Raw genomic sequence first — 26,979 nt, 5'->3', positions numbered from 1 at the left:
CTTTCAAATATTGAAACCAAATAACAAACTTCTCACATAAACATAACCCAAAGCACCGGCACAAACCTGTGTTTCCTTGGATGTCCTCTCCCTTGGTTAATGCCAGGTAGGAAAGCAGAGCACAGTTACTGTCCTGACCAGGTGCAGGTGGCTGCTGCAGGGAGGTCCCTGTGAAGACCACTCTCCAGTTGACGTGGCTGATATCAGAGCGTGACCTGTTGTGACCTGGTTTGAACATGGAGGCTTCCTCATTCTGCACCAGGATGTCATTCACTGAGCGAGGCCTATCTCTCCGCCGCTGGCAGATCCTGAAGATGTTAAAAGCCGTGGTCTCCCCTTCCCCTGCCCAAGCAAGGTTGTCAGCAGCTGTTCCCCTCTGCACCATGCGTTGGTCTTTGGCAGAGAACGCTGTCTGAGCTTTGGTTTCCAAGAGGCCATTTTTACAGTGATCCCAGATGAGGCTATTCTTGGCTAAGGAGGTGACATTCCTCAGGTTCCTGCTCTCTGTTATCTGATCAAATACCTCACGCCCAACCAGTTCGGGGACCTCCTGTACACCATATACCTCAGAGGGCTGCCCAATCTTTTCAAGCTTAGTATCAAAACTATTGAAAAAGTCTTCAGTCACTTCCAAGGCAGGGCTAATGTCATCCACTTCAAGAGCCTCCATATCCTGTGCTGCTGTGGGCTCAAGGCGTTGCGATGTGTCAAGAAGATACCACATCAATACAGAGCTGAAGACCTGCTTTGCATCTGTCCTTGGCACACCACTAGCTTAGATGTGGTGGGCAGAGTCACCAACCCCAACCCATAGTGGTAGGAAGTAACCAACTCAATTTGTCTTCAGAGGGAAGATCTTCCACCCACTGACCAAGTGGGCTATGGTCCCTGTATGGGACAAGCTCATAGTGATGAAGAGTACCTGTAAAGAAAAGCGAAACATCACGTCAGTAAGAGTCTATTCCCAGGTAAATATGTTTAATCACATCACTCCTTTCACAGTCATAATCCCCTTCATTTAACTTTCTCCTTCAATTTCCACCAATACTATTGTATATGAAGAAAACCTTTGTGGCTTCTGTTGTTCACTCTGTATGAATTCTGTGTATAATCACTTTTTGAACTGAAAGCTGCAGAGAGCAGGATGGGGCACCAGATGATGGGAAACCAAAGGGATACCATTTTTTAATCAAGCTTTAGAAAGCTACATTGAGAGGTAGTCACCTAAGGAATGCTTCACAGAGTTTCCGTTACGGCTCTAAGAAAAAGTTGATAAACTACAGGGTCATAAAATAGGCCAACCAGACTCAAACAGTTTGCCTTTTCTGTCCAAAATTACTTGAACTCACAATTTTATGGAGACCAACATGAGTTTTACAGTGGCTACTTTGCCTACCTGTCTGCATGAACAGAACTATGACATCTGCCAAATAAATCAATGCTACGAGGCTGCTGCACTGCATACAGTTAGTTTCTTTCTAGAATACCACTGTGAACCTAAGTGAAACCATGAAGCAACCTAAGCCCCAGAGATAATGCATCCTACCACCACAACAAATGTACCACATCCTGCGCTGTCACAAATCTGCACATCTTTACTTACAAACTGTTGGCTAACTGGGCAAAACATAGGACCAGCAAGGAGCTTTAAAGCTAGAACTACTGAGAGCTGTATTGACCACCTGAGCTTACAGCTGTGAGGAGGAAGGAAGGGGAGTTTCTGCTCCCTATGGTGCAGTAGTGGGGTGTCCCATTGCTGGCTCCTGCCACACCAAGTCTGCTGCTGTCTAACTTCTCAGTCTTGAAGCTCCATCCACACTGCTGCCATGCTAAAGGGAAATACATGAGAGGTATGTTTAAATTGGGGTAACCTGTCAAATGTCTGTGAGTTCTTGAGACCTGGAGACTGGGCATTTGTATTGGCAGGAGAACAGCCCTCAAGTCTCCTAAGACAAATCACAGTACCAAGAGCCTGTACGTGCAGAATAGCTTAAAGTCAGAGTTTTGAACAGATCAGCTCAAGTCCTAGAAGCAGGAAAGCTGCATTAGCTCAGAGCTCTGCCCAGATTAATACACTCTTAACAAAACTAATTAGCTGGGCTGGGCCGATAATTAGCAGCTTATTAGCTTGTAAATGCTGCTGAAGTGCTACCAGGACCCATGAAGATTTACACTTAGCAGGAAAAAACATCTATTAAACAGCATCAAAACCACATAATACTTCTATTAAAGGCGGGAGTTTTTTTAATCCAGAACAGTCTATTAGCCTAACCTCTATTAGGAAAGCCGCTTCAATAGGCACCCTTTACTACAGCAAGCCAGACAGAGAGAGGCATGTGGCCAGCAACCCCCCAAGAAGGGGGCCCAGAATTCTGTAGCACCGACCAATCTCCTCCACAATCCTCCAGTGGCTTCCTCCCACACCTGCACCAGTTGTAGCCAGCCATGACACAGTTGTGCTCAAAAGCAGCAGCTCACCCTCCCTCCTAACAGATCTGCAGTTCAGACTCTGATGTTCACAAACACACTCCAACTAAATAACTTTCAAAAGCAATAACTAATCACATACACAATTCTGGAACATCAAGCCTTTACACTGAGATCTTTCTCCCCTTAACTCTTTGCAATGATTCACTTTGCTAGTCTCATAGTGAACCACGACAGGATCCCCTTCAATTATGTGAACACAGAGTAAGACACTGAAGACAGAGAGAAGACCACAACCAGAGGGCTGAACAAAGCAGACCTGGAGTTATTTCAAAGCAGAACAGTATGGGAGCAGACTCTTTGCAAAGCTACATTTTACAGCAGTGGGAAATTAAGTCATCCTGAGCACATCTGCACTGTCAGCTTAATGCAGCATGGAGTTTACTCTTGAAGCTCATTCCTGCCAGCAGCCCCAGAACAGTGTTTTGCTCCCAGGTACCACCGAGCTTGGGAGCTCAAGGAACAGCCTAAGGGACATAATGTGGTGCAACCTGTCCACTCATTCTACATCCTTCTGTAGCATATTTTTACAGCAAGAACGGTATTTTGAAGTTGCAAACTGCAAGAGGCATTCACTTCAACCAAACTAGCATCAGCATAACCACAGGCCTGCAGTGAAGGCTACAGCTTGGTCCATTCAAAGATGCTGCCTCATGGGGATTGGCAGAGAATGCAGCACTGCACTCCCTCCCTCATGCAACTGGAGTGGCAATCACTTCAGAAGGACTTGTGACATGCCACTGCAGCATTCTAGTGATAGCAGATACAATGTTGGTCTGTTCTTTATTTTAAATCACTAGGAAAGGTGGAAAGCAAGGGATAAAAATTGACACTTACGTTTAACAAGTTCATTTTTAAATGCTGGAGGCCTCAAGCAGCTGAACGTTTCTCTGGATCCTGTGAGACTGGAGCTATCCAGTACCACCCAGCCAAGTGTGGTGATGCCAAACTACAAATTGACCTCATATCCAGTAGGATGCTGAATCACATGGTCATGAGGAGATGACAGGCCCCTGTATCACATGGCTCACAAACTGCAGCACTCATGCCTTCCCAACTAGTCTATTTGCCCTGCTCAATAAAGATGTGAAAGGTGACATCAGTGGTGGCAGGCTCATCCTTTCCTATACCACCAACGGAGTCGTGCCAGTAATTCCCACCAGCACTGGGATCCTGCAATTACATATCCTCCATAAATCCAATTAGGCAGTTTCTAATAGTGGCACTCAACAAAAATTTAATACAGATGTCTGCATGGATTTGGTGCCAAATGAAAGCAGACTCTGACATGGCAGTAAACAGTTTCATCAGAATCTCCTCCAGGAGGGAAAGCAGTGAAAATCACTTCTTTCATGAGAAGGGTAAAAAAAGGCAAACAGTAGGATAAGTTAAACTCCTTTTAAGTTACTGTAAAATGTATTGCTTTATGTACTGTTTCTTGAAACACCCTAAATTTTCCAAGACATTCAGTCTAAGCCAGTGAATATGAGAGGAAGGAAGAAGCATCAGCCCAAACAATTATAGATTGATGAAGCTATGGGCAACAGTAAGCTTGGATTTGTGTTCATCCAGGCCCTGGGAACTAGTCCTAGCGAAAAAAGGATGAAGAAACATGCTGCACTGTACTCAGCAAAAACTGCTGGACACAGTGACTGCAGCAGCTGAAAAACAGCTTTCTGTATATCTGCCCAGCATGAACATGCAGCAGAAAGACAATTAATGTGCACTTACAACATGAGCAGTCTTTACTATCACAAGTTTATAGTGGCCCCATCACTCACATGGCCGAGATAAACAGCAAGGATTACTGGTCATAGCATATGAGACACTGAAGTTCAGCTTTAGTAAACATTAACTCCGTTGGAAAAGCCACATGGATTTAACTTGGATGACAGCATGGTCTGACACCAGAGAAAAATGAATGACAAACACCAAGGAACATACACTGGGAAAGATCATTTAACTTCCTGATAATGTTTTCTGTATCCTCATGGGTCATGCCAAGCATTGCATGGCAAAGTTTAAAAAGCACAGAAAATGCTGTGTAGCAGAGAGGAAAAGCAGAAAGAAAGGAGACCTCACACAACTTGACAAGCAATTGTTTTGGTTTTGGTGCTCAGTGGACTTCCTAGCTCTATTCCAGATAACAGAGATGTTCAGCACAAGTGATACATAACAGATAAATAGAGACTTCCCCTTTCCTCTGGTATTTGGAGAGAGAATTAGAAAGGAACTATCAATGATGCTCATGAGGAAATGAATAAATTACAGGAGCTCTCAGTCAGTGAAAGGTAGCAAAAGGCAGGTAATACTATAAGTCCCTCAAGTCTCATTGATTCTTAATGACTCTTGGGGCTCAAATTCCTGGCAAAGATTTGAGTTTCTGAGAATTTTATCTCAAGAGCACAAGAGGAGTTTTACAAGCTACCTGTACACAAATAGAGAGCAGAGGTGCCTCAGGCACTGAGGAGCTTGCCTTATTCCCTTCTCAGCACACTGGAACCTTCTGTGGGAACCAGCTCTGCTTATCTCACACTGCATTACAACTGTGGGCTGAAACTCCAAGGCCAAGAAGGAAAAGAGAGAGATTCTTTCAGCTGGGTAACAATTTGGTAGCAGAGCAAATTCAAGCAGCCTAGGGACTTTTATTTCTGTTATGCTGTAGGCCTGTACCACTACAGTCCAGTTTATGGGCTATGTGTTGTTCAGACAAACCTGGTCTGAACAACAGGTCATCTGAAGAAGAGGTGGTTGCACTGTCTCATTGAATACAATCCACTGGGGCTGGCACAGCTAAGGACCTACTGAGCTTTTCTACTTGTCAACCTCAGACTGTGACCTGAATGTCTTCCAGTGGTACCCCAAACAAGCACAACCTACAGGTTTTGTTGCTACAAGGATTTCTGACCTGCTCTGCAGGTCACATCAGACAAGTATTGCCCTGAATCTAAACAGGACACACTTAGGTCAATGATAGTCCTTGAAATGATAGCACCTTGACTTAGGTGCTGCCTAATAGTTGATAAATTGAGCTGTATTTATCAGGTAGGCACACCCGAGTGGACAGAAGAGAGAACAAGAATGCACAGAGGGCTGTCACACACACAGCTTTTACCATTGCCTATGCAGTTCTGCACATCACTGGCAAAAAGGGCTTGCATAAGGAGCAAGAGTCCTGGTTCGTGACACTTCCCCTCCGAGTGGTTCTGAACCCCAGGCAAGGCAGTGAGCAGCTCTCTGAGCAGCAATTGAAGGCTGCACTCCAGCTTGCCTGCCACACTCATCTTGGAGAGGCAACTGATAAGGAGGAATTTCACAAGGGACAACTGCAGAGAGTGAGCATCAGCTGGGACATTGTCCCTGTGCAAACTATCACATTCTCTTGGATCCCATGGCACAAGGCAAGCCTTTTCCCAAGTGATTCCAAAACCCTAGATGACTTACTGCTGTGTATATCAAGTGAGACAGAGCACAAAAGCTTGTTAGATTCACCATTTCAATGGCAGGAGGAAATTTACAGTGCCTCACAAAGAAGAGAACACTACAAGAAACTTTTCATATACAGGGAACCACAGCTTCAAAAGGTTGCCATATGACAGTCAACGGTTGATCCAGCATCACCTGGGCAATTCTCTTTAGATCACATTTTTAAAAGCCCTCTCCAAAGGCCTCTTTCCTCAACAGACAAACAGAGAAATTATTGCTTAAATTTTTCAGACTATCCCAACTTTAAACCATCTCTCAAAAATATCCTTTGACTGGCATTCCTGCACAAACCCACTGGAAATAATCAGGAAAAACTCACAAAAACAGGAGAAAGAGACTTCCAGGTCAGGAATGCTTGGCTATAGGGTCAAAAGAGGGTAGCTGAATGTACGCATAACCATTTCCATGTTGCAAACCCACCTGTTTGCTACTCTCATTGCCCTTAAGGGTGAAATTAACTGCCAACAGTTATCAATGAAGAAGAGCTCCCACATCCTGTCTGCTAAACCCAGGGAGAGGCAAACAGCAGGTACAGCTGCAATTAACTTGGGGCCTAATTACAGTTAAGTTAAAAGACAGTGGTGATCTCTTCTACTCTACAGAAAACAGAACAAAAATAAACAACTGCAAAAAGATGAAGTGAAGAAACAAATGAAACCAGGTAGGAAGAAAGCCACATTCTGTGAGGAGAAGCAGACCCTTAGCAAGGAAACACGAGTATGAAGCACAGATTTACCCCAGCTGTTGAGCTCACCCAGTGCCTCTAACAAGGAAGTTCCCAAGCCATCCTCCCTGTGTGGAGAACTAACACATCACAAGCTCCAGAACAGCTCATCCAGTGATGATGCACAATAAACACTGCTTACAGTATAGATTATCTTTAATTTTAACTGTCATTTAGAAACAGTGATTAAAACACAAGAAACACTAAGTTGCAAAGAGCACAACAGCCTGCACTAGAACAAAGTGGGGCCGGAGGCTGAGGAGCACCCAAGAGTGGAGGATGACAGACCACCAGAAGGATTTATTTTCCAGAAACTGACTGCTGGACAGCTCTCCCAAGATCTTTATGGGTGACTCGTTTGCCTTGCAGCCACCTGACACACATCCCTCCTGGCTGGGGAGCACCACCAAGTAATGAAGGGCTGTGTCACTTCCTGGGGATGAGTAACCATTTAAAATCGCATCAGCTGGACTGGGATGAAGGATGGACTTTAACAAGGAAAGGAACAAAAAGGCAAGCAGACTGACCACAGCAGAGCAGCTGGTGGTGACAAACAGCCCAGGCTGCAGGCAGCCAAAGCCAGCAGCACATGGGCACTTTCTTAGGTGACATCATACTGAAACCCAGACCTCCCCTCTGCACGCTGCCTGGTGGCTGCCTGACCTCGCAAAATCCACAGAGACAAAAAGAACAAAGCAGTGCAGTGATTTAGCCCAAGATGTGGATCTGTGGTCTTAAACACACCTGTAGCCTCAAATAACTACCCAGGAGAGAGAATAATTTCTGTGCTTATATTCCAGTTTTGTCTAAAGTTGTATAACTTGGATTTTATATGCTGTCCTTGTCCCTAAGAACACTGCCTGTTCTGCCAGACACACAGACACCACAGAACAGCCTGTCACCTGCCTGTCACCTGTGAATTCAGCAGAGAGTATAGAAATTGTCAGGGAACAGGGTACCCAAGAGGGGTGATACAAACTCCTCCAGTACAAGAGGAAACATGATTGAACTAAACAAGCTGGAAACAACAAGCAAGGTGACTCAGTCTAATACTTCCAACTGTATCTGGCTCTATGGAGCAGCTTGGCTCCTGCTAGGATGTGGAGCAACTTTGAATATGTCAGGTGAAATTAAACTCCTCTTTAAAAAAAAATAACATTTCTACTTAATGCAAACTGAAATTTTGTATCTCCTCACTCCAGATTTTCTAGGACTAGGCTGAAGAGTAAAGACAGATGCTTGACTTCTTTTTTTAAGTTCAGAAATTAAGACTTTTTCAAATTGCCCTTGATGAGCTGTAAACAGAAGTAAAAAGCACAGCTGGGAATAACAGCTTGCACTGCCCCTGAGGCCCAAAAGAAGATAAGAAACACACAATCTCCCACAAGAACACAGGAGACCATTTCTTCCCTGAGATCCCAGCACAGCTGTAAGAAAACACACTTGACATCCAAATCTGTACTGTACAGCTTTCTGAGTAGCCGTGATCTGCAGCTGGAGCCAACTCCTCTCTCCAGCTGCGGTACCCAAAGGATCAACTGGGACAGTACAAGCCATTCTACAGTGAGACCTGGATTTCCTCTAACTGTTAGAGGCTGCATGCTGACACTGAAGGAAATACAGTGCTTAATCACTGCCTCATTTCAGACCTCAAACTAAGCTCTTCTCTTGTTTTTCAAACAGCCAGGACCACAGTGCTTTGTCACATAAATTGGCAGGAGAAGGAAAAGAAGCAATGATCCAAATAGTTCAGCAACTTACCACGGCAACCCAAATGCTCAGGTCCTGGCAGTCCTGCCACAACAGCTGATGGTTGTAACCACAGGCATCACTACAGAGTTCTGTGACTACCCAGCACAAATGCTTGCTCTTTTCCAAACGGAACCAAATCTCCATTACAGAAAATCTTAGCAGAAGCCCTGTAGAAATCTCAAGGCATCTGATGATCCTGAAATACTAACAATAACCTGAGTTCAATCTGACAAGGTCATCCAGGAACAACGTATCTAGCTACTGTAGACTGATAAGAACTTTCATTCCGATGTACAGTGCTCTGTTTCACATTTTAGATTTCTGATTTAAGTCCCAAATTTAATTCATTACTTTTGAATAAATAAGACATAAAAATGGCAAGATGAAAATTACTGCTGTTTAAAGTGTATGGGCATTAGAACAACTAAGATTCAGATGCTTTCTTATTCTCACTGTGACTTTTTAAAGTCAGTAGGGTATGCAGCGCTGAAAGCGAGATTTGTCTGTAAAGCTTTGCAGAATGAGGGCCATTTGTGCATTTTTGCAGAACAGATCAGGAGCGAGTCATGATGCCCTACACAAACGTACACTCGAGTTTCTTCCCTTACCTCACCTCGCACTGCCAGTGACCCCAGCATTTCTGCTGACACTCCAGCTAGCACACATTCATTCCCATAGAACACACTCTCTTGTCAGGCCTATTTAATTCCGGAAGGTATAATTCTACTGGCTGTGTCTGAGTGCCTGCTCCTTAAAAGAAGCAATTTTACTGCAAGGTAAGGCGACCACGGCATTATGTCACACTCCGGGCTATTAAAACAGAGACGGATTGTCAGCGCCCTGTGCCTACACGTACTGGAGTCTGACTCGAGGAGCACCCAAATTCCTGCTGAGACCGTGAGCCGGATGAGGGAAACGAAAGCACGAGGCCTTTTTATGCAGAGGGGACATGTCCTTCCAGACGAGCACATGACTACGGGCGTGTTTGTGCTACAGATGCAAACGCGGCCGCGCCCGGGCCCTCGCCCACAGCCCCGTACGCTCGGGCGGGCAGGCAGCGCGGCGAAGGCTGCGGGAAGCCCGGCCCGGCCGCCCCGGAGGGCCCGGGAGCCTGGCAGCCCCCTCCGGCCCCGCCCCGCCCGCGGACCGAAGGGAGGATTCATTTACCTGCGCCCGGGCCGCGCCGCGCCCGCGCTCCGGGAGGGGCCCGCGCTGGCCCTGCCCGGCGCCGAGCGGCCCCTCCTGCCGCCGCGTCCTGCCGCAAAGCCGTCCCGGCCGCCGCGGGAAACGGCTCCGCCGCACCAAGGTTCCTGCCAGCGCCGCGCCCGCCGAGCGCCCGCCGAGCCGCCGCGGGCCCGGCCCCGCGCCAGCCCGCGGAGCGCCGGCTGCCGCCCGGCCCCACAGCCCGCCAGTCTCACTTCCCTTAAAAACACAGCACTGGAAAAACCACAGGTTTTCCGGTATAAACATCAAGGGGAAAGTTGCGCTTTTCCAAGTTTAACGCAGCCGAGATTCTCAGCTGGCACTTGACTTCGGGAAAGATGGGAAACGCAAAATCCTAAAACAGTCCCAAGTGCGAGCTCGCTTACCTAGGCGCGAAGGCTGCAGGGAGCAGCGTGGCGCATGAATCCATATCGCCACAGGGCAGCAAAAGCAGAACCTGTTACCCAAGGAAAACAAAGAGTTACAAGACAATTACAAATGGCTTGTTTCAGGCAGCTTGGCAACCCACCCATCAATACTAGTCCTGTAAAAATAACCGCACGGCAACAAATAGCCATGTCTGGATTAGGGACGCACCTGAATCTTGACATCTCGTGTGCAGACGACCTCTCACTAGCACCATGCACAGGTCTAAGCTCACGGGCACGGTGGTGTCTCACTGCCTGTGCCACAGGCGAGTTGGTGGTGCTGTGCTGAGCAGAGAGGTCAGGTTAGTGCTGAAGCGGAACCACAAGATGTGGTGCTGAATTGAATCCATAAAGTGGATTCACAACCCACAGCAAAAGGCCGGTCAGCTTCCACCAGTAGTTTTTTCATCTCCTCACACATCAACCATTTAGTGTATAGTGCAAAATTCAACTGACACAATTAACGAAGTAGTAGTTGTATGGGTTATCTCACTTCAGTGACTGAAAGGATAAATGAGTGCCTTTGGCACACAAAATACCAGTTAAACTGACTGAAAATGAATTAGTCTCAGCCTTCAAAAATAGCATATTACTAGACCACCATGCGTTCCAAGTCCTGCTCCCAAAGACAAATGGCTTCTTCACTGGGTAACAATCAAGGGTTCATCTTTTCTATTCCAATTCAGATGTATCCACCTAGGTCCCACAAAGGACAAGGCAGTATCATTACCTGCCATTTTATTTATCACCATCCAGCCTTTTCTCAAAGGGTACTTAGACATTTATCTCTTGAGCTCCTCAGAAGGAAAGAGACTGTCTAGGACTCCAGTGTCTGACTGTTTCAGAACTTTGCCTCTCTTCCAGTAACAAATTGAAAGTTTCCTTTCAGGCCCAACCAAATTGTGCACAGAGCGTGCTGGTCCATTACCTGTGAGGACACAGTTATCAGGGGAGAAAAGCAGGCAGTGTGCACTATAAAAACATCTATCTCTTCTTTGCTTCTGATTCCCCCAGTCAATTTCTCTGCTAGAGATTTTTCTTCCTGCAGTCTGTCTGCTAATGGAGAGAGGGAAAAAAACCCCCACCAAATCCAAAATTATCAACATTATCTTTCAAAGCTGCAGAAAAACACTCTCAGTTCTGAAGAAATAGGAACCTTTGAAATTTTTTTGTTGTTATTACTATATATATCTTTCAGAATGCAAGCTTCAGATTTTGCAATTTTCATTGTTTAAGCATATCATTGTCCCCCAACATGAAATCACAAGCTGTTTCCAGTAAGATACACTGGTTAAAGACATGGCTATCTATCAGAACCTTTCACACAGCTTGACTTCCAGCTTTGTCCTCATTGCTCACCAGCCATCAGCACATGGCCCAACACTGACTTGTGCATGGAGCCATATGGTGGTTACTTGTACGAGTAAAAAAAATGTGCGTCATTTGTCCATATGACAAAGACATAAAGGAATTAATCTTCCTGCTACTTGGAATATGTCAAATGTAATATTTTTCCTTAGTTTCAACACTGTGTTGAAAGAGGGAAAATTGTCTCTCTTTAGTAATACTAGAAAATTAACTTAGCTGCTTTCCTTGTAGGACAGTTTACAGGACCAAGTTCTCCTTCAATCTGAACATCTTCCATGAGTACTTCAGAATCATCTTTCAAAGACCAGATCATTGCACCATGTGTTCCTAAGTTTGGCTCCTGTTGACAAGCATCCAAACCTCCTTCTCAAACTGGGAAACTCTCAACAACCCTCTCGGCACATCCTTTGCTGGCATAAGGTGGAAGGAGCAGTGCCCGTTTGTTGTGGCCACTGACCGACTTGACAGCTCATACCAGCTGAGCATTAGACCCACCAGTCTTCCACTGCCTCTGAAAAAGTGGCCTTTTTTCACACGTTTTAATTACTGACTCCCTACATAGAAGCTATTTCCTCACAGAAAGGCCATTAACTGGAGCGTTCAGCACAAGATGAAGCCTTTCTGATAATTGTTGCTTGAGTTCATGTTTGTGAAAATAAATATCATCAGATGATTAAATTAAACACCACAGCCAGCCTGGCTATACACTATTTTCACTTATCACGCAAAAGGGGAGATCAAAGAGAAAGACTCAGGTAGAATTATCCCAACTCTTCCAAGTTTGGCTGATAGCTACCCATTGAACACACTAATTAGCTTCCTGCTTGGGGTGTGCAGCACAAAATTAACCCTCCCAAAATTGGGTAGTATAGCCATTTTCATGCTCTGTAATCAGCTGCATGCAGAGAGATGAGTTGTCTCATCTCCTCTGTATGGTAAAGCAGCAGCTCTGCCTGATTCTGATTTTGGGGGCTATTAGGCCTCTGTCCTCTTAGGAATTTTGTGTGGGTGCAAGGAGAGATGTGCCTGGGGAACATGAGGAAAGGCTGGAGGCACCCCAGTCCTGCGGGGTTTCTGCCTCCCAACTCTTCCCCTCCCTTCTGCATGGTGAGCAGCCATGCCCGTCTCTGCGCTCCTGCAGCGAGTAGCAGCACTTCTCTCACGGGGCTGGCACGGGGGCCGCTTAAATAGGGAGATGGTTTCCGAGATGGAGTTTCGCCCAGCGCTTGCCTGCTTTGCTTGCTTGGGCCCTGGAGGGCAGGAGAGGAGAGCGAAGCAGTGGGCTGCGTAGTCTGTTCCCACTGCGAACCGCTGTCCTCCCGTGAGCACACACACCCACACAACCAGAAAGCTCTGCTATTCTTCTGCTAATGGGATTGGCACCGCTTAAAGCAGTCTGCGAGGGTATTGTCTGCAACCACAGCAAGAGAAACATTATTCAAAAGCTATTCAGCCCCCAAAAGAAGCGGCAGAGCAGAGTAATTATCGAAGACTCTCCATTAACGAGGGCATCTTTGCTCTTTGTCTGTGTTGGTTTAATAAGGGCCACTAATGGGGCCGGGGGAGGGGCGCACTAATGCTTCTAAACAAACCTCCTTCCCTTTCCCCACCCCCGCACTGTGAGGAGAGCTGCCTTTATGGGCACTGACAGCCGGGCTGGGAGTTACCATATTGCAGAGTGACCTTCGGGAAAACTTAGTGTGAACCCAGCCGCACTCAGCCCCATCCCCACCGAGCCGCTTGGAGCATCATTTGGGTAGCTGTTCTCTTTTTAGCCTTTCCATATTTCTCGATGCTTGCCAGACCCTTTTGTACACCCCCTGCCCGACCTCTCTCATGTCATCTTGTGACCTTTCATGGCTGGACACGACAGCACTGAGTGGCAGTAATAAGGAACGACAGTGCAGATTAAGTTCTCGCAGCAAAACCTGGGGCTGCTGTCCACAGCAGCTGTGACTGGGAGATGCTGCTAGGAAGGCACGACTGTAGCAGCCTCCCCTTCCCACACTGCCAGAGAAGGCAGGCTGGGATTTAGCATGGGCCAGTGTCCCTTACCTTATAGCTGTAGGCAGTTCTCTGATGATGAAGAGATGGACTGAGGCAAAAGCACGCATGAACCTCTATCCCAACATTCTTCAGAGCCACTTTCAGGAGCATGCAGCTAAAATTCTTCTGAGGGCTCCTAAACTTCCCTCATCTTAAACCACCAGCTGTAAGGGGGCAGTTTTTGCAGAAATTTGCAATATTACAGAGTCAGATGCATGCTGGTCACTAAAACAGTGAAATGGGGCCAAGAGATCTCAGGAGGTCTCTGCAAAAGACCGCACTGAAAGAGTGAACTGTAATGGTACACACAGATACAAATAATGAATGATACAGCCTTTCCCAAGATGTTGTGGATAGAAGGTTGAGAACTGCTAGACTAATTTTTAGCCAACTAGGAATCTCAAGAACAATAACAGGAAATTATTCTCCCATGAGAAGGTCTTTTACTGAAGCCAAGCTATGGACACTGTGCTACTCTATCTCACCTTCAAGTAGGTGGTTGTACTGTACAACCAGTCCATGCACTACAGAGACAAAGCAGTGCCTTTGTGCCTGTACATGTGCAGGGCAGCAGTCTTGGGAACTTCACTGCTGAGCCTCTTTTATTCTGATAAATTATTTCATTCAGCCAAGGTGTGGAATGACAAAATTCTCTGCACAGGCACCCACCCAGTCCTCTCTGCTTAGGCAAATATCCTGGTGCTAAAGGTTTATCACAAGCAGAGGAAGAAAGATATGTGGAGACAGACTCCTCACTTAAACCACATGACTCCAGATTGAAGAAAGAGCCTCCACAAAGGATTTTACCCTTGTTTCCTCAGGGTGTGGTAGTTTTGAGATGTTCATGATGTTCATGGCCTTTTCAACATTTCACCACAAACCACATCTCTTCTAACAAAAGAAACTTCTCAGGAGTGCTGCTCTGAACACCATCTCTGTAGGATCAAAACATCTCAGAACAATCTTGCAAGTCAAAGAAACAGCAATCATCCTTTATACACAGAGAGCTAAGCCTCAGTGAAATTAAATAATACCTGAGGTAATTCTTGCCAGGCAGAGCTAGGAAGTCAATACAGTTCTTTCTCCAGAGTCTTATTGCAGTGTATCAAGATCACTTGTATTCCTTCACCCTCTTTTGAATCACACTTCAGGATCATACTCCTGATACAGAAAATCCATCCTGTTTTCAGCATTTCAATCTTCATGTTCATCAGTTTCTGTTTATATTGGATTTTTTTCTTCTTAAAAAAATAATCATTAAGCATGCATAAAGCAATGATTACTAGCAGCACAGGACCTGGCCTCTTGCATGGGTTTTGCTTTATAACTGTCTTTAAAAGTCCTACTTCTTTGCCACTAGCAGATAATACTGCCAGCTTTGTTGCAAATTAAGACAATATTTGAGCAAAAACAAAGCAGTGACTCAGAAGGAAGAATCAAAATCTCATTGATAACCAAAGCAAGGGGAAATTAACAGAGAGGTGAAAAAAAAAAGTTGGTTTATGGCTTAGAAGATATGGATACCACAACACAGTAGATGCAGCATATAAAGGAGGGATGGTCAAGGCAGAGATTTGTCATGAGAACGGGGAGTCTTGAGACCCTGCATGAAGGAAAACTCAGTGAGCAGCTTGTGCACGGCAGGCTGAAATGAGATGGTCCTTTAGAAAGGAGGAGAGCTCACAGTATCCTTTCTCTCAGTGACAGAGATAGGATGGGCAATGAGAGACTGGTGGATCTGCTCTTGGACCTTCAGCTAGACTAGGACAGCTGAAGGTAAGGCATCAGGTATAAAAGAGATGGAAACTCAGCAAGTAAGGTCTTGGAAGCAAAGCTTCAGTCTGAGAGCCACCATCTTGTCTGCAAGTCTCTATCCAATTTATTCTCCTCCAGGTCTACTTCCTGCAGTGAGCAGGGAATGGCTACATCAGATCTCATCAAGCCAGTTCTATTTAGACTTGCTCATTAACACCTGTAGTTTAGTACAGAAATATTCTCTCACCACCCTCCCCCTTTATTTATTTTTATTATTAATTCTATTAGCATTTGAAGCTAACAGACAATGAGTAAGTGGATTGCTCCAACTGGTTTTGCTTCACTCTACTGCTGTTATCCTGTTACACTTTAAATAAACTATCTATCTGGGATCTGATCTGAATACTACTAAAACAATGAAAAAGCCTTCATTGGCTGTACAGTTTTGGATTGTGCCTCGAATTGTGTTTGATATCATTTAATATAGACTTAAGCCATTTATTCAATTGCATCTGTGTTTTGAAACCCAGGGGAAACTGGACTGGCGTAAGGAGGAGTAAAGAATGCATTTCCAGAAAATCCTTTGTATATGTTTGCAAGGAGAAGACATATTATATGGGGCAGGAAACAGCTATTAATCCCTGCAAGTGCCATCCTGGTTTAGTTCAATGCAACTTCCCTGCTTTGTCTTTGTATCCTTAGAGCTCTTCTTTCTCTACTAAACAGGTCTTGTTCTGCCAGCTTAGCAAAATCCTGTCCATCTAATGCCCTCCACTGGTGTTTCCTGCACCTCTTTTTATTTCTGCAGGCAATTCTCCTGGATAACAGGAGTGGTACAGAGAAGCACTCACTCACACAGCAGCCTGGTAGATCAAGGGTCCACTAGAATAGCGGGGACAGTAGAGACTGTGTGACATTTTGACATTTTTGTCTGTCCATGCAGCCCCATTTGGAAAGGTTTTCAGGCAGGAATGCCAGATTAGGATGGTGACTTTTTTCCTTTACTTCTCTGGTATGCCATGGGCTTCCGGTGTGAGTTTAAGCAAGCTGCCTCAGTTTCCACATCTCCATTTCCCTGTCCAGAAAGGGGAATGCTGCTGCAAGGGTACATTTGAGAACACTTAAACTCTACACTGATAGGGACTGAGAAATCAAGTTTTCATGAACTCCTGTTCTGACCAGGAGTGGCTTCTGTATCCCTGCATCATGTTTAACCTCCCTATCATATGGGAGTGTAGGCAGCCTTAAGGGATGCAGCTGAATGTTCAGTACTCTCATTTCCTAACATGTTTTCTGCTCTACTCTACCTGCCTACCTTTGCTCCAAGCCCATCTCTCTCCTTGTCCTGGCCCCACCCAGCATCTTGGCCTTTTGTGGCCCATTTTGGTGCAGTCTGTGGTTTCTCCAGCTTCCCAGTCATAGGCACTGACCTTACTCTGCTGTCAGGACATTGCTCACTTGCCCTGTGAGGTCTTTAATACAGCAGAAGAGAGGGATATCTATACCATGGGAGGCAGCTCAGTGCAGATTCCCCTATCCAGCACCAATCCTGCCAGCTTTGGGGCCAGCACCTCAGTGCTGTGCAACACATCACTCACCTACCTGTGGGGCCCTGTGAGCAGCCATCCTGCACCCAGAGCCTGGGCCAGTCCCTCTGCACAGCAGCACAACCATGTGGAGCCTCCAGCGAATTTAGGGATGTCTCACAAGACACTGTTTGCATTCAATGCAGATATAGCCTACATGAGCTCTTAGCTGGGATGGAAATGCTGTGGGAAGGAAATACTGAAGCTGGAGTGAGATGAGTGAACAGATGTTATACAGCAATAACTTCCACCCCAATTCCCCTGGAAAGGTTTGGATAGAGAGCCCTGACCCAGATCTCATCAAGAAGAAGTCTGAGATGCCAAAGCTTTTGCAAACATAATCTGTTGACTCCACTTAAAAAAAAAAAGTCTGCAACAACTGACCGCATATAATTGTTGCTGCTAGCAAGTTGCTTTTATTTTCTCCTATGAAGTTACAGCCAGACTTTCAGCGTCTGCTGCTGTGCTTCTCTACAGTGACTCTTCATCTTAATGCTAATTTAATTAGCAAGTAGCAGAGCAAGGAACTCTGGTTGTTGTTTTAGCCTTTCAGATGCAGCTGCCGTTCTATGGAAGTTAGAGCAGCCTCAGGGCTCTTTTTCTTTCTGGTATAAGGACCAGAGTTCTCAAAACCATAAATGTGGCCCACAGGTATAATTTTCCCACAGCTACAATTGCTATACAAAGACTATCCTGAGACTTAAAATCCTCTTTACTCCATCTATCCATCATGGTACTCATGTTCAAAGTACATCCAAGAATATGGCCAGCCTCAATATTATGTTATAATAGTTTCAGCCTTTTTCATTTTAGCTTTTAAAGCTAGGACACAAATAAAAAGAAGGGGAAAAGGCTGATAGAATTAACAGGGAATCCAAGTAAATAAAAATGATGTGTTGATGCTCATGCAGATAAACCTCTTAGATGACAAAGGAACATAAGTTTGCCTCGGGCAGAGGAGTCTCTAGAGTGTCACCTATAAGAGAGTAACACTTCCTAGTACTTACTGCATCCTGTAAGAGTAAAGCAATCAAGCTATAGACCACTGTGTCACAAGTTACCAAGGTGAAAAGCTTTGGCACTCTGTATCTGAGTATATCCTGAAGAGGGCTGAAGTATCTTTTATTCCACAAATCAGACTGAGCTGTAAATAAAACCTGTAGTATTTATGCATAGGTATCTGTGAAGTCAATGCCATTGTAATGCCTTCCCGTCTTCAGCCCTTTGCAAGAGCCGCCTTGTCTGGCTTCCTTAAGCGGCCAGCAGGACAGCACGTTTCTGGCAGCAATATGCCACTGAAATACTGTGACTTGCATGTGAGTGATTATTTTGAGTCATAGCTCATATCCACCTGTCTATATGCACCTTCCTGCCCGATATATTACATTTTCCCCACCACGGCTGCTCTGCCGGAGCACGTGGCCGGGCATCACTGCCCTCTCCCGGGCAGAGCTGCCCCGGCACGAACACCAAGCCCGGCTTGCCAAAGCTCTGCACAGCAAGGAAGCTTGCTTTGCCTCAGGCACTGGAGCAGTATGATTGTCCATTTGCTGTTCCCTGACACTCAAAGTAATCTCACCGAGCACTAAAGTGACAGCTGAACTTCTTCCGAAGGAGTAAGGATTTGTTGAAATATAACTAAATAGACTAGAGGTGGTGCTCAACAGGATTAGAGGTCTACATGTCAAGAACTTTAAATTATGAAATGGATGTCAGGTAAATTAAAATTTGTTTTGATTATGGAAAGTTATTTTAGCTAATATATTTAAGCTAGGCCAGTTCAAGTGTGGCTGCATTTCAGCCTCCAAAGACCCTAAATTCTGGGTGCTAATGTGCTGTCAACTGCACTGTTACAGTGACAGATCCCTAGTGAGGAACAACAGGAGATGGCAAAAGAGCCAGCCAATATGCTTCACGATGTTACCTTGTGTTTTCAAGTTTTCTCCTGGAGGATTTTGGCTTTGGGGAATCCTGGCTTTGGTGAATTTTGCTTGGACTACTACTTTGTGCATATATGCACACACACATAGTAACACGAGTGCTCCTGGTGTTACAGTTCCCGTGTATTCATAGGGATACAAAGGATAACTTATTTCCTCAGAGAAAGTTGGGAAGATAAATCCAGTCACAACAGGGAGGTGCTCAGATATAGAAGAAATTGCAGCTGCAGCATTTGATGATCTGAGTGTCTCTGAAAGGCATGTGTAATTTCCTAAGCAGATGCATTCAGCCCTTCTAATTTTGCCAGTGATGGAAAAAAGGTGCATTATAGTCATCAATAGCACTTTACTTCCCATCTGTGTTTCCTCAAGAATTGTACAAGGTACCAGGATTCACTCTGACTGCTCAAGCCATGAGCTCCCTCTAGCATCAAAAAGGATTAATGCAGTTAGTACCTTTGTCATCCTAAAGGGACAGAGTGCAAACATAAGGAAATTTCAGTAAGACGAAGGAAGTCTGACCCTTTTCTTCTTTTTTTGCCAAAAAAACCAAAACCAGCCAACCAACCACAAAACAAACAAAAACCAACAACAACAAAACCTCCAAAATCCTTTAAGCTAGTTATGTGCACATAGCTAACATTGTTACCCTAAGAATGATTAGGCAAACACACTCACAGGACAGGAAAAGGCAGGATCTTAGTTTACATCCTAATCCATGAAATACAGGTACAGATTGTACAAGTCCACTCTGGTTATCATCTTTCACAGGAGACCAATATAAACTGGCAAGATAATGATTCTGGCCTTGAAGTTGTACTCATTGTTTAGATGAGCATTGTCACCGGAAAAGAAATAAAAAGAGAAAACAGAATTGGATAATAAGCGGGTGAAATAATCCTTTAGAATACCTCAGACCACAACATTCAAGTTGGGCATTTAGAGATTCTCTAGTTGTTCCTTCTATTTTACAGCATTTGGGAGCAAAACAGGATTGTTTCTGTGGTGTTAGAGCTCCCCTTCCCCAGGGTACCCAAATGATGTTACTTGAGTAAATCATGTGAGTGAGAAAGGCATCTATGGGCTACAGTTTAAATCTTCCAGAGTGTGTTGGCAAGTTTCCTTTCCCAGACCCAGGGAAAGAAGACCACATGTAGCCAAGATCTTTCTTGGTGGCATTTGGGAGTGGTTTTAGAGGTGACAAGTACAAACATGCTAAAGCCTGTATGTCTCTGCTCCACTGACTACAGTATTTCTGTTGTGCCTGGGGCCCAGGAAGCCTCTCTCTATGGCACAGGAATTCTCTCAAAACACAGAGAGCAAAGAATGTCAGAGTGAGGCAAAACTCCTGACAAGATAGGAAAGGTCAAATGAATTTGCTGCTACACACAGTTGCTGGCCAAAACTGCAAGGCAAACTAGCACACAGAAGCAACACCAACCTTTACACCAGTGCTCAGTAGTCTAGAGAGCTTCTTCTATGCTCAGAAGAAAGGCACAACTCTGTAGTGCAGGCAGGCATTGCAGATTTCAGTTGTTTGTGACATTCCCAATGACTCCACATTAGTGTCTGCTGTCCTGTCTTTGACATCCAAGTCTTGTCTTTCATATATATCACGTGTCCATCAGAGCTACCAATATTCCAGGAAGATCAAGCACCTAATTAAACTTCCTATGAGGCTTCAGTTTTGAAGAGGCTGTTAATGTAAGAAGAATCTATCTCTGTGTTAAATCCAAACTGGTCCAGTCTTGCTCAGAGGATCACAGACTTAATTCCATGTTGCAAGTTGCAGAATAAGTAGCACTGGAAGTCCAGGAACCTCTCTTTCTCCCTTCATGCAGTCTGAGATGCTTTAACTTCATGCACTGATGTTGTGGCTAGAGTGTCCCAGTGACCCACACACAAAACAGATCTATTGTGGCTTTTCTTAGGAAAAGAACAGCACTGTGCTGAGCAGGGACACTGCACCTTCTGCCATACCTCCCTACTGCCAGGGTAGGGGGAAAAGACACAAAGGGTGAAGTGCAGGGAAATCAGCTGATGTGGAAAACCAGGTCAGGACAGGCTGAGATAACCACGTACCTATCAGTGCTGATGCTCCAGAAGTGGTGCCTATTAATGCTGGTAATTGCTTAGTGCTCATCTACATTTAGAACTTTGGCACGGCCTCTCCCTTCATTCAGTGCTACTTTTTCTGATGTCTTACACGCACCACCTCCTGTCTATGACTGCATGGGCCACCCCATTGCAATCCCTCTCTTTCCACCTGTCTGCAGAACAAAGGAATCCCTGGATACTGGCTGACAGAAGCTGGAAATGAATTCTTGATGTTAGCTGAAGAAAGCAGAGTCACTAATGATTCACAAACCATCCAGACCCTTCCCAAGAGTTTGGCTTTACAATTCACTGAAGACCGTCACTGATTACAGCTGCTAGTGATTTTATTACATTTTTTAAATTTCAATATCTAACTAGTATAAACCCTCTAATTCGTCTATAATGCCAGCTTGAAAACAGCTTGGAGACTGCATTCTCTAATCAAAGGTAAAAAAATCAAATTTCCGAGTGTGTAATTATAATGCAGACTTCAGTGACTGCTCAGCACAGAAGCAGCAATACATGGTAAAAGCCATGCTAAATGCTTAAAATTCTTTTAACACACAAGTAAACCACCTAACACTTCAGAAAATAAGAATTTTCTAATCACTGTCTTTGTCAAACTGCTGTACATTCTATAAACAGTTTCTAAGGTTCTTGCCTTATTGAGATGTCACATGAAAACAAGCTCTTTGCTTTCCATAGGATGACTGAAAGCTTCCTGCCAAGTTGTTTGTAGCAATTACTATTAGCAATTTATTACATAGTTACACGTGTATGTGCACTGTATGAGGCTGCACACACACACACAAGTCCCAGAGGGTTTGCAGCCTCTAGTAGTTACTTCCTATATTTGCCATCTCTTGATGTGTACAGAGCACCTGCTGCAGAAAGAACTGGCAACATTTACAAGAACCTCTACTAATGTTTGTTGTCTCAGCAGGGTCCATTTAGCCAACATCCATCTCTTCTCATAACCTGCTGGCATCATGCTTCCCAAAGTCATGAACTAGGGAATGGATAGCCTGGGATAGGATATACTCCTTCCAGTCTGAAGGAGGATTGGGAAAGTATCCTCTCACTTCCAATGCCACAGAAGTAGCTGGAAGACTTAGTGGAGTTCCACCAGATGCCATCACCAAGCTCCCACCTCTGCTTTCTCCTGCAGTGCTGTTCATTAATTCCCCCAGAAATCTTTTGATCTAACATGGTAACACAAGAAGAAAAGCAGGGCTCACATCTATCTTCTATTTCATTCCTTGTTCTCTCATTTCCTGGATATAGAGATGGTGGCTGTGTCCCCTGCCCACGCTCAATAACTCTGCAGCCATTGTTTTCCAAACAGCAGAACCCTCAGCCTATCTCTTCTGCCTGATCCTGTAGATGACAAAAAAATTTACAGCAGGGCACAGACTTTCCAAGGAAAGAGTGGGCTCTAATTATTATCATCGGTTATCTACTGCCACTCAAACCAAACAAAAATCTGATAAAAGCCAGCAGAAGTAGTTTTGGATGCCCCATTCTGTGCTAATTCTCTACTGTGTGACACTGCTTGTCCCTGTATAAGTGATAATGTTATAAATATGGATTAGAATGTCAAGATGTGCATTAGCAATGAGAACCAACTATCAAAAAATCTAAAAAATGCCTTCTTTCCTCATACCATATATTAAAACATCAGTTCACATAAATATAGAGAGAAAAATTAAAGATACAACTAATTAAAAATTACAAGAGTTTTTTTGTCCCAGTGCTTTAAGGCATTGTGAGCACTCCTTTCTGCCACAAATTAATCAGACTATTACCTATTATGCTACCCAGCAATAGTCAGATAAATATTATTTCCCCACTGTCTCCCTTCTAATGGAAAACAGGAATTACAGATTTGAACACAGATTCATTTTTTCACCTTCTACTTTTGAAAAATGGAGCTTCAGTTTTTGGCTGCATCATTGTTTTTAGACTGCTTTCTCAAGCAACCCATTTAAACTGAGATGAGATAAAATGACACTAAAAATTAACTTTAACTTAGTATGTGGCCTAAGTAGAGACTTCTTTTCTGGCTTAGGGTGAATGGGAACAAATTTGCATGTGTGCTGCTGAGAGGGTTTTGGAGGTTTGCAGTTGCTTGTGCTGAGGTCCACAATGCCAGCTTGGCTCATTCTCCAGGATTTCAGAACATATTCTATGGGCTTCTTAAAAGCAAGAGTTTGTTTTGGTGCACATTTTCTTTGTGATACAGACTTTTCTAGATCTTTCTTCAGTGTTTTCCACCACTTCTCTTTCAGAAATTTCTGACACAGCTCATTGTCACCTAGAAGACAGCTAAAGTACTTGGTTGTGAAACTGCACTTGTCAAGTAGCCAAAAGTTAACCATTCATTCTAAAACAGTGAGAAGGAGCTGGAGTAAGTGCTGGTCAAGTAGTCAATAACCTAGTTCAGTTCTTACTCTGTGGGCAAGGATGGTAAACTCTGGCTGATATGTGCAAAAGAATTTCCGCTTCAGGTATCAGCCCTGGTGAATGCTATGCTCCAACAATGGTAACATCAAAAAACGGTACCCCTGGTTCTTCAAAATCTCAGTACTCACCATATTCTGCCAGTTTTGCCATCTCAGCAGCCTTAAATAATTCCATCTCCAGAAGACTATGTTTTATCTAGACAGCCAACTCAACTAACCTTCCTGTAAATCACCTCAGTAATGGGAAAGAAAATTTTTTCTAAGTTAGTAAACAATACTACTTCAACATAGTGGAGACAGCGTGCCACTGGAATGTACTGATAAAAATTCCCTGGAGAAATTAAGTGACAGCAACTAGAAATCTGAAAAAAGCACCTAAACAGCACTGTTACCAATCTGTAATATTATTAGCAATACCTGATCCTGGATCCTAGGAAACTCTCCAAATAAACTTAACATATTATCTTTTGTTACCAGACACTGCTAGATAGAGAGGGAGAAAAAACCCAACAATTTTTCACTCCTCAAATATCTCAAGACACTCATTTGTGTAAAATTTTTAAGTACACCAGCTGTTTCTCTGTTTCTGGGTTTAAATGAAACATTTATCATGGACTCATCTTTTTATCATCTCACTGGTATGTCAGCAGCAAGACACTGAATAATGGGCACAGAGGATTCCAGGCATCTCAGAGCAGGCAGCATCACTGCCTCACACGAGGCTATCCTGGGCTGTGATTACAGTCAAACCTTGTTGATCTTCGTAACATTATGCCCAAAAAGTAATGTTTCTCTGAGCACAAAGGTGGCTCCAATGTCTCTTCTTTCTGGAAATCCTGGCCATTCAAAATTAAATACAAACTTGCTTTCCCTACTTGAAACAATTTTAACTGCAGTCAGGAACGTATAGTTGATTCCAAAATAGTAATTTCATTGCTAAAAATCTCCTGACAACTCTCAGAGAAATGAGAATTGATCAATTCCAAAACACAGACAAAAAGAATGAATACAGCATGTGAAGTCTCTCAAATGTTTTCTGATAATTATCAAGAATATTCAGCTTTTACTATTCATTAGAAAATATATGAAATATCATAAATTGCAATGAAGTACTTGTGTCTTATGCTCTAAGTAATAACTATTAACTTTTTTTAACTTACTCTACATAAGAGATCAGATAAAACAGACCCTACAATGGATACACAAAGGAATGAACACCAAGTAAAAGCTTGACAAAGCCAACAGAAACCAAAACCACCAGACTGGCATTTTACAAAGTGCTTTATTTCCCAGTTCTTTCTGCAATGGCTCATAAACATTATTTTTGTTTGCACGATCAGAATAAATATCAGTGTACCACCAAAAGTGTTAGCCTGTAGTTAATCTCTGAAAGATCTTACCTTACTACTGTTAATTATGCCGGCTGACTTTATGGCACATTTTGTTAGCACCTGTCCCCAGTGAAACTTTTCCATTTTTTCAGTTATTAGCTAATCTCGCTAGCAATCTCTCATTTTGCAAAGGAGTTCAGAAGTCTGAAATAAGAGGAATGGAGACACTTTTGTTCATAGATTAAACCAGATGAATAAAAACATTTCACTAAGAAAACATCAATCTTTTTACAATTGCAACTGATGAAACCTAGGTCACAGTTCCTGAAGATGCTAAATTTGGTTCCAGTGTAGTCTGTTTTATTTTTTTAAAGATGTCAAATTCATTTTGCCTGATCCAAGGAAAAAATCACAAGTTTAAGGAATACTTCAACACAGAAGATTTTTTTGGTAGCTATGGAACACGGATAATCATAAAGAGCAGCTGGTGGCTAAATGCAAAATGAAAGATTCTTTTCCCTTTTATAAAACTTTAAGAGAAAAGAGAATTGCCATATGTAATATTTCTATGGCCCTGACATGGCAGAAAAGCTTACAGCAAATAAACAACAAGAAAATAATCAACAGCGAGTGATATCATTGGAAAAAAATACCTGAAGTTACAATGGCTATGCAATTCTTTCTGAAACTCATCTAATTCATTATCAAAGATATCCTTTTCATCCAACTGTTCATAAACAGTTTTATGGACAAATATCAATTCACCATGTTCCCTTTAACAGTTACTCTTCTTTTTATAGTGAAACATGAAGAGAGAGGACAAAAAAAAAAAAAAGAAAGACTAATTTAGCTAATGTTAGGAAGCTATCCATCACTTTTATATTCCAGTGCCCCCATTATAAACCAGTAAGTGTGCCATGTCACCTAGTACCCTGTCTAGATACCCTTGGTGTTCAGTATCAGGTATTTTCCAAAGGTGGTGTAAGAACATACATATAAAGCTTCCTCTAAAGGAAGTTCCCTTCTTATTCAGGAAAATAATCTCTGAAAAGCACAATAATATAAATCTCCTTCCCAAACTCTGTTTATTTCTTTTCCTGAAGTTAACAGCACTTTCACAAAGATGCCACTCATCAGAAACTCTGCCCCATTCTGAAGCACAGCTAGACATTAACACTGGGAACATGCAACATCCTTAACACCTGTAAGAACAGCTTTACCAAAGTAGATAAAGCAGAATCTACTGCTGCAGCATCCTCTCCTCAGAATGACTTTCCCATGCTCAAGCCTGTAAAAATATGGCTGGAACTCTTTTCCAGCTGAAATGTAATGGATTGGACATGTTCCTGAGTTAATTCTCCACCTGAGATCTACTCTAGTGAAGAAGTGAAAGGTGAATACACTGAACTTAAAAGACCTAACCAGAATACATTCAAAAATGCAATTCCTGATTCAGACAAGGTACACTATTTCCTTCACACAAAATAAATTCTTAAAACTTAAAATTTGATTACTTAAAAAATTAAAGGCAACAGTGACTTGCAGTGATCAAACAGAAATCAGGATTTTCCACTGTGACTTGCGTCCAGATGTAAATTTCAATATTTGAATCAATATGAGGAAAGTATAATTTACTTTATTGCCAGTTAAAATAGATTAAATCACTGAGAAACAAAAGCAAATTAAAACAGCACATTCCCTTCCTATTGCCTTGTTTCCTCGGACTCAACTTCACACTTTGAACCCCCAACTTATCTGTCTCCCCTTGCTGAAGGTAGCACAGGGCAAAGTGGAACATGGATGTTGCAGTCAGTCTGTAACAGCTTCTTCCTGTTGCTCCATCGTGGGTCCTCTCCACAGGCTGCATCCTTCAGCAGAAGCCTGCTCTGGCATGGCTCCTCTCCATGGACTGCAGTTCCTTCAGAAAAATCTGCACCTGCTCTAGCATGTGATCCTCTGTGGCCTGCAGGGAAAATACCTGCTCCAGCACCTGAAGGAAATCCTTCCCCCCCTTCTTCTCTGACCTGGGTGCTCACAGGACTGTTTAACCTTCTTCCTCATTCCTCTCTGCCATGCAGCATTTTGCCCTCTCTTACAGACACCTCCACAGAGGTGCCCCACTTCACTGATGTGCTCAGCTGTGTCCCATGGTAGGTCCATTGGAATAGAGGTAGAGAAGAATTGGAATAGGATAGAGAAGTTTTTTAAAATGAGAAATTTATTTCTCTGCTGCTCTGGATATGAGAAAGAGGCAATAGGAGAAAGGCAGAAAAGTGGAAAAAGAGAACATGTTAAAATGATTTCCCTACTCCCA

At 43.6% G+C, this 26,979-nt stretch overlaps 1 protein-coding gene across 1 annotated transcript in view; it reads right to left on the bottom strand.

Annotated features, from left to right (window-relative positions):
- The window catches only part of PLEKHM3 (pleckstrin homology domain containing M3), a 75,076-nt gene extending 65,384 nt beyond the window's left edge, over window positions 1-9,692 (bottom strand). Inside the window, exons 1-2 of the mRNA XM_066322629.1 lie at window positions 9,617-9,692; window positions 67-922 (exon numbers count right to left, since the gene is read on the bottom strand). Of these exons, the coding sequence (XP_066178726.1) occupies window positions 67-724 (658 nt within the window). The 5' untranslated portion in view covers window positions 725-922; window positions 9,617-9,692. The remainder of the gene's footprint in view (window positions 1-66; window positions 923-9,616) is intronic.
- Between the last annotated feature and the right edge of the window lie 17,287 nt (window positions 9,693-26,979).

This window comes from Sylvia atricapilla, chromosome 7, assembly GCF_009819655.1.
Source record: "Sylvia atricapilla isolate bSylAtr1 chromosome 7, bSylAtr1.pri, whole genome shotgun sequence".
Classification (NCBI taxonomy): domain Eukaryota; kingdom Metazoa; phylum Chordata; class Aves; order Passeriformes; family Sylviidae; genus Sylvia; species Sylvia atricapilla.
Note: the sequence above shows the minus strand (reverse complement) of the source record. Positions and strands in the feature narration are given on the sequence as shown.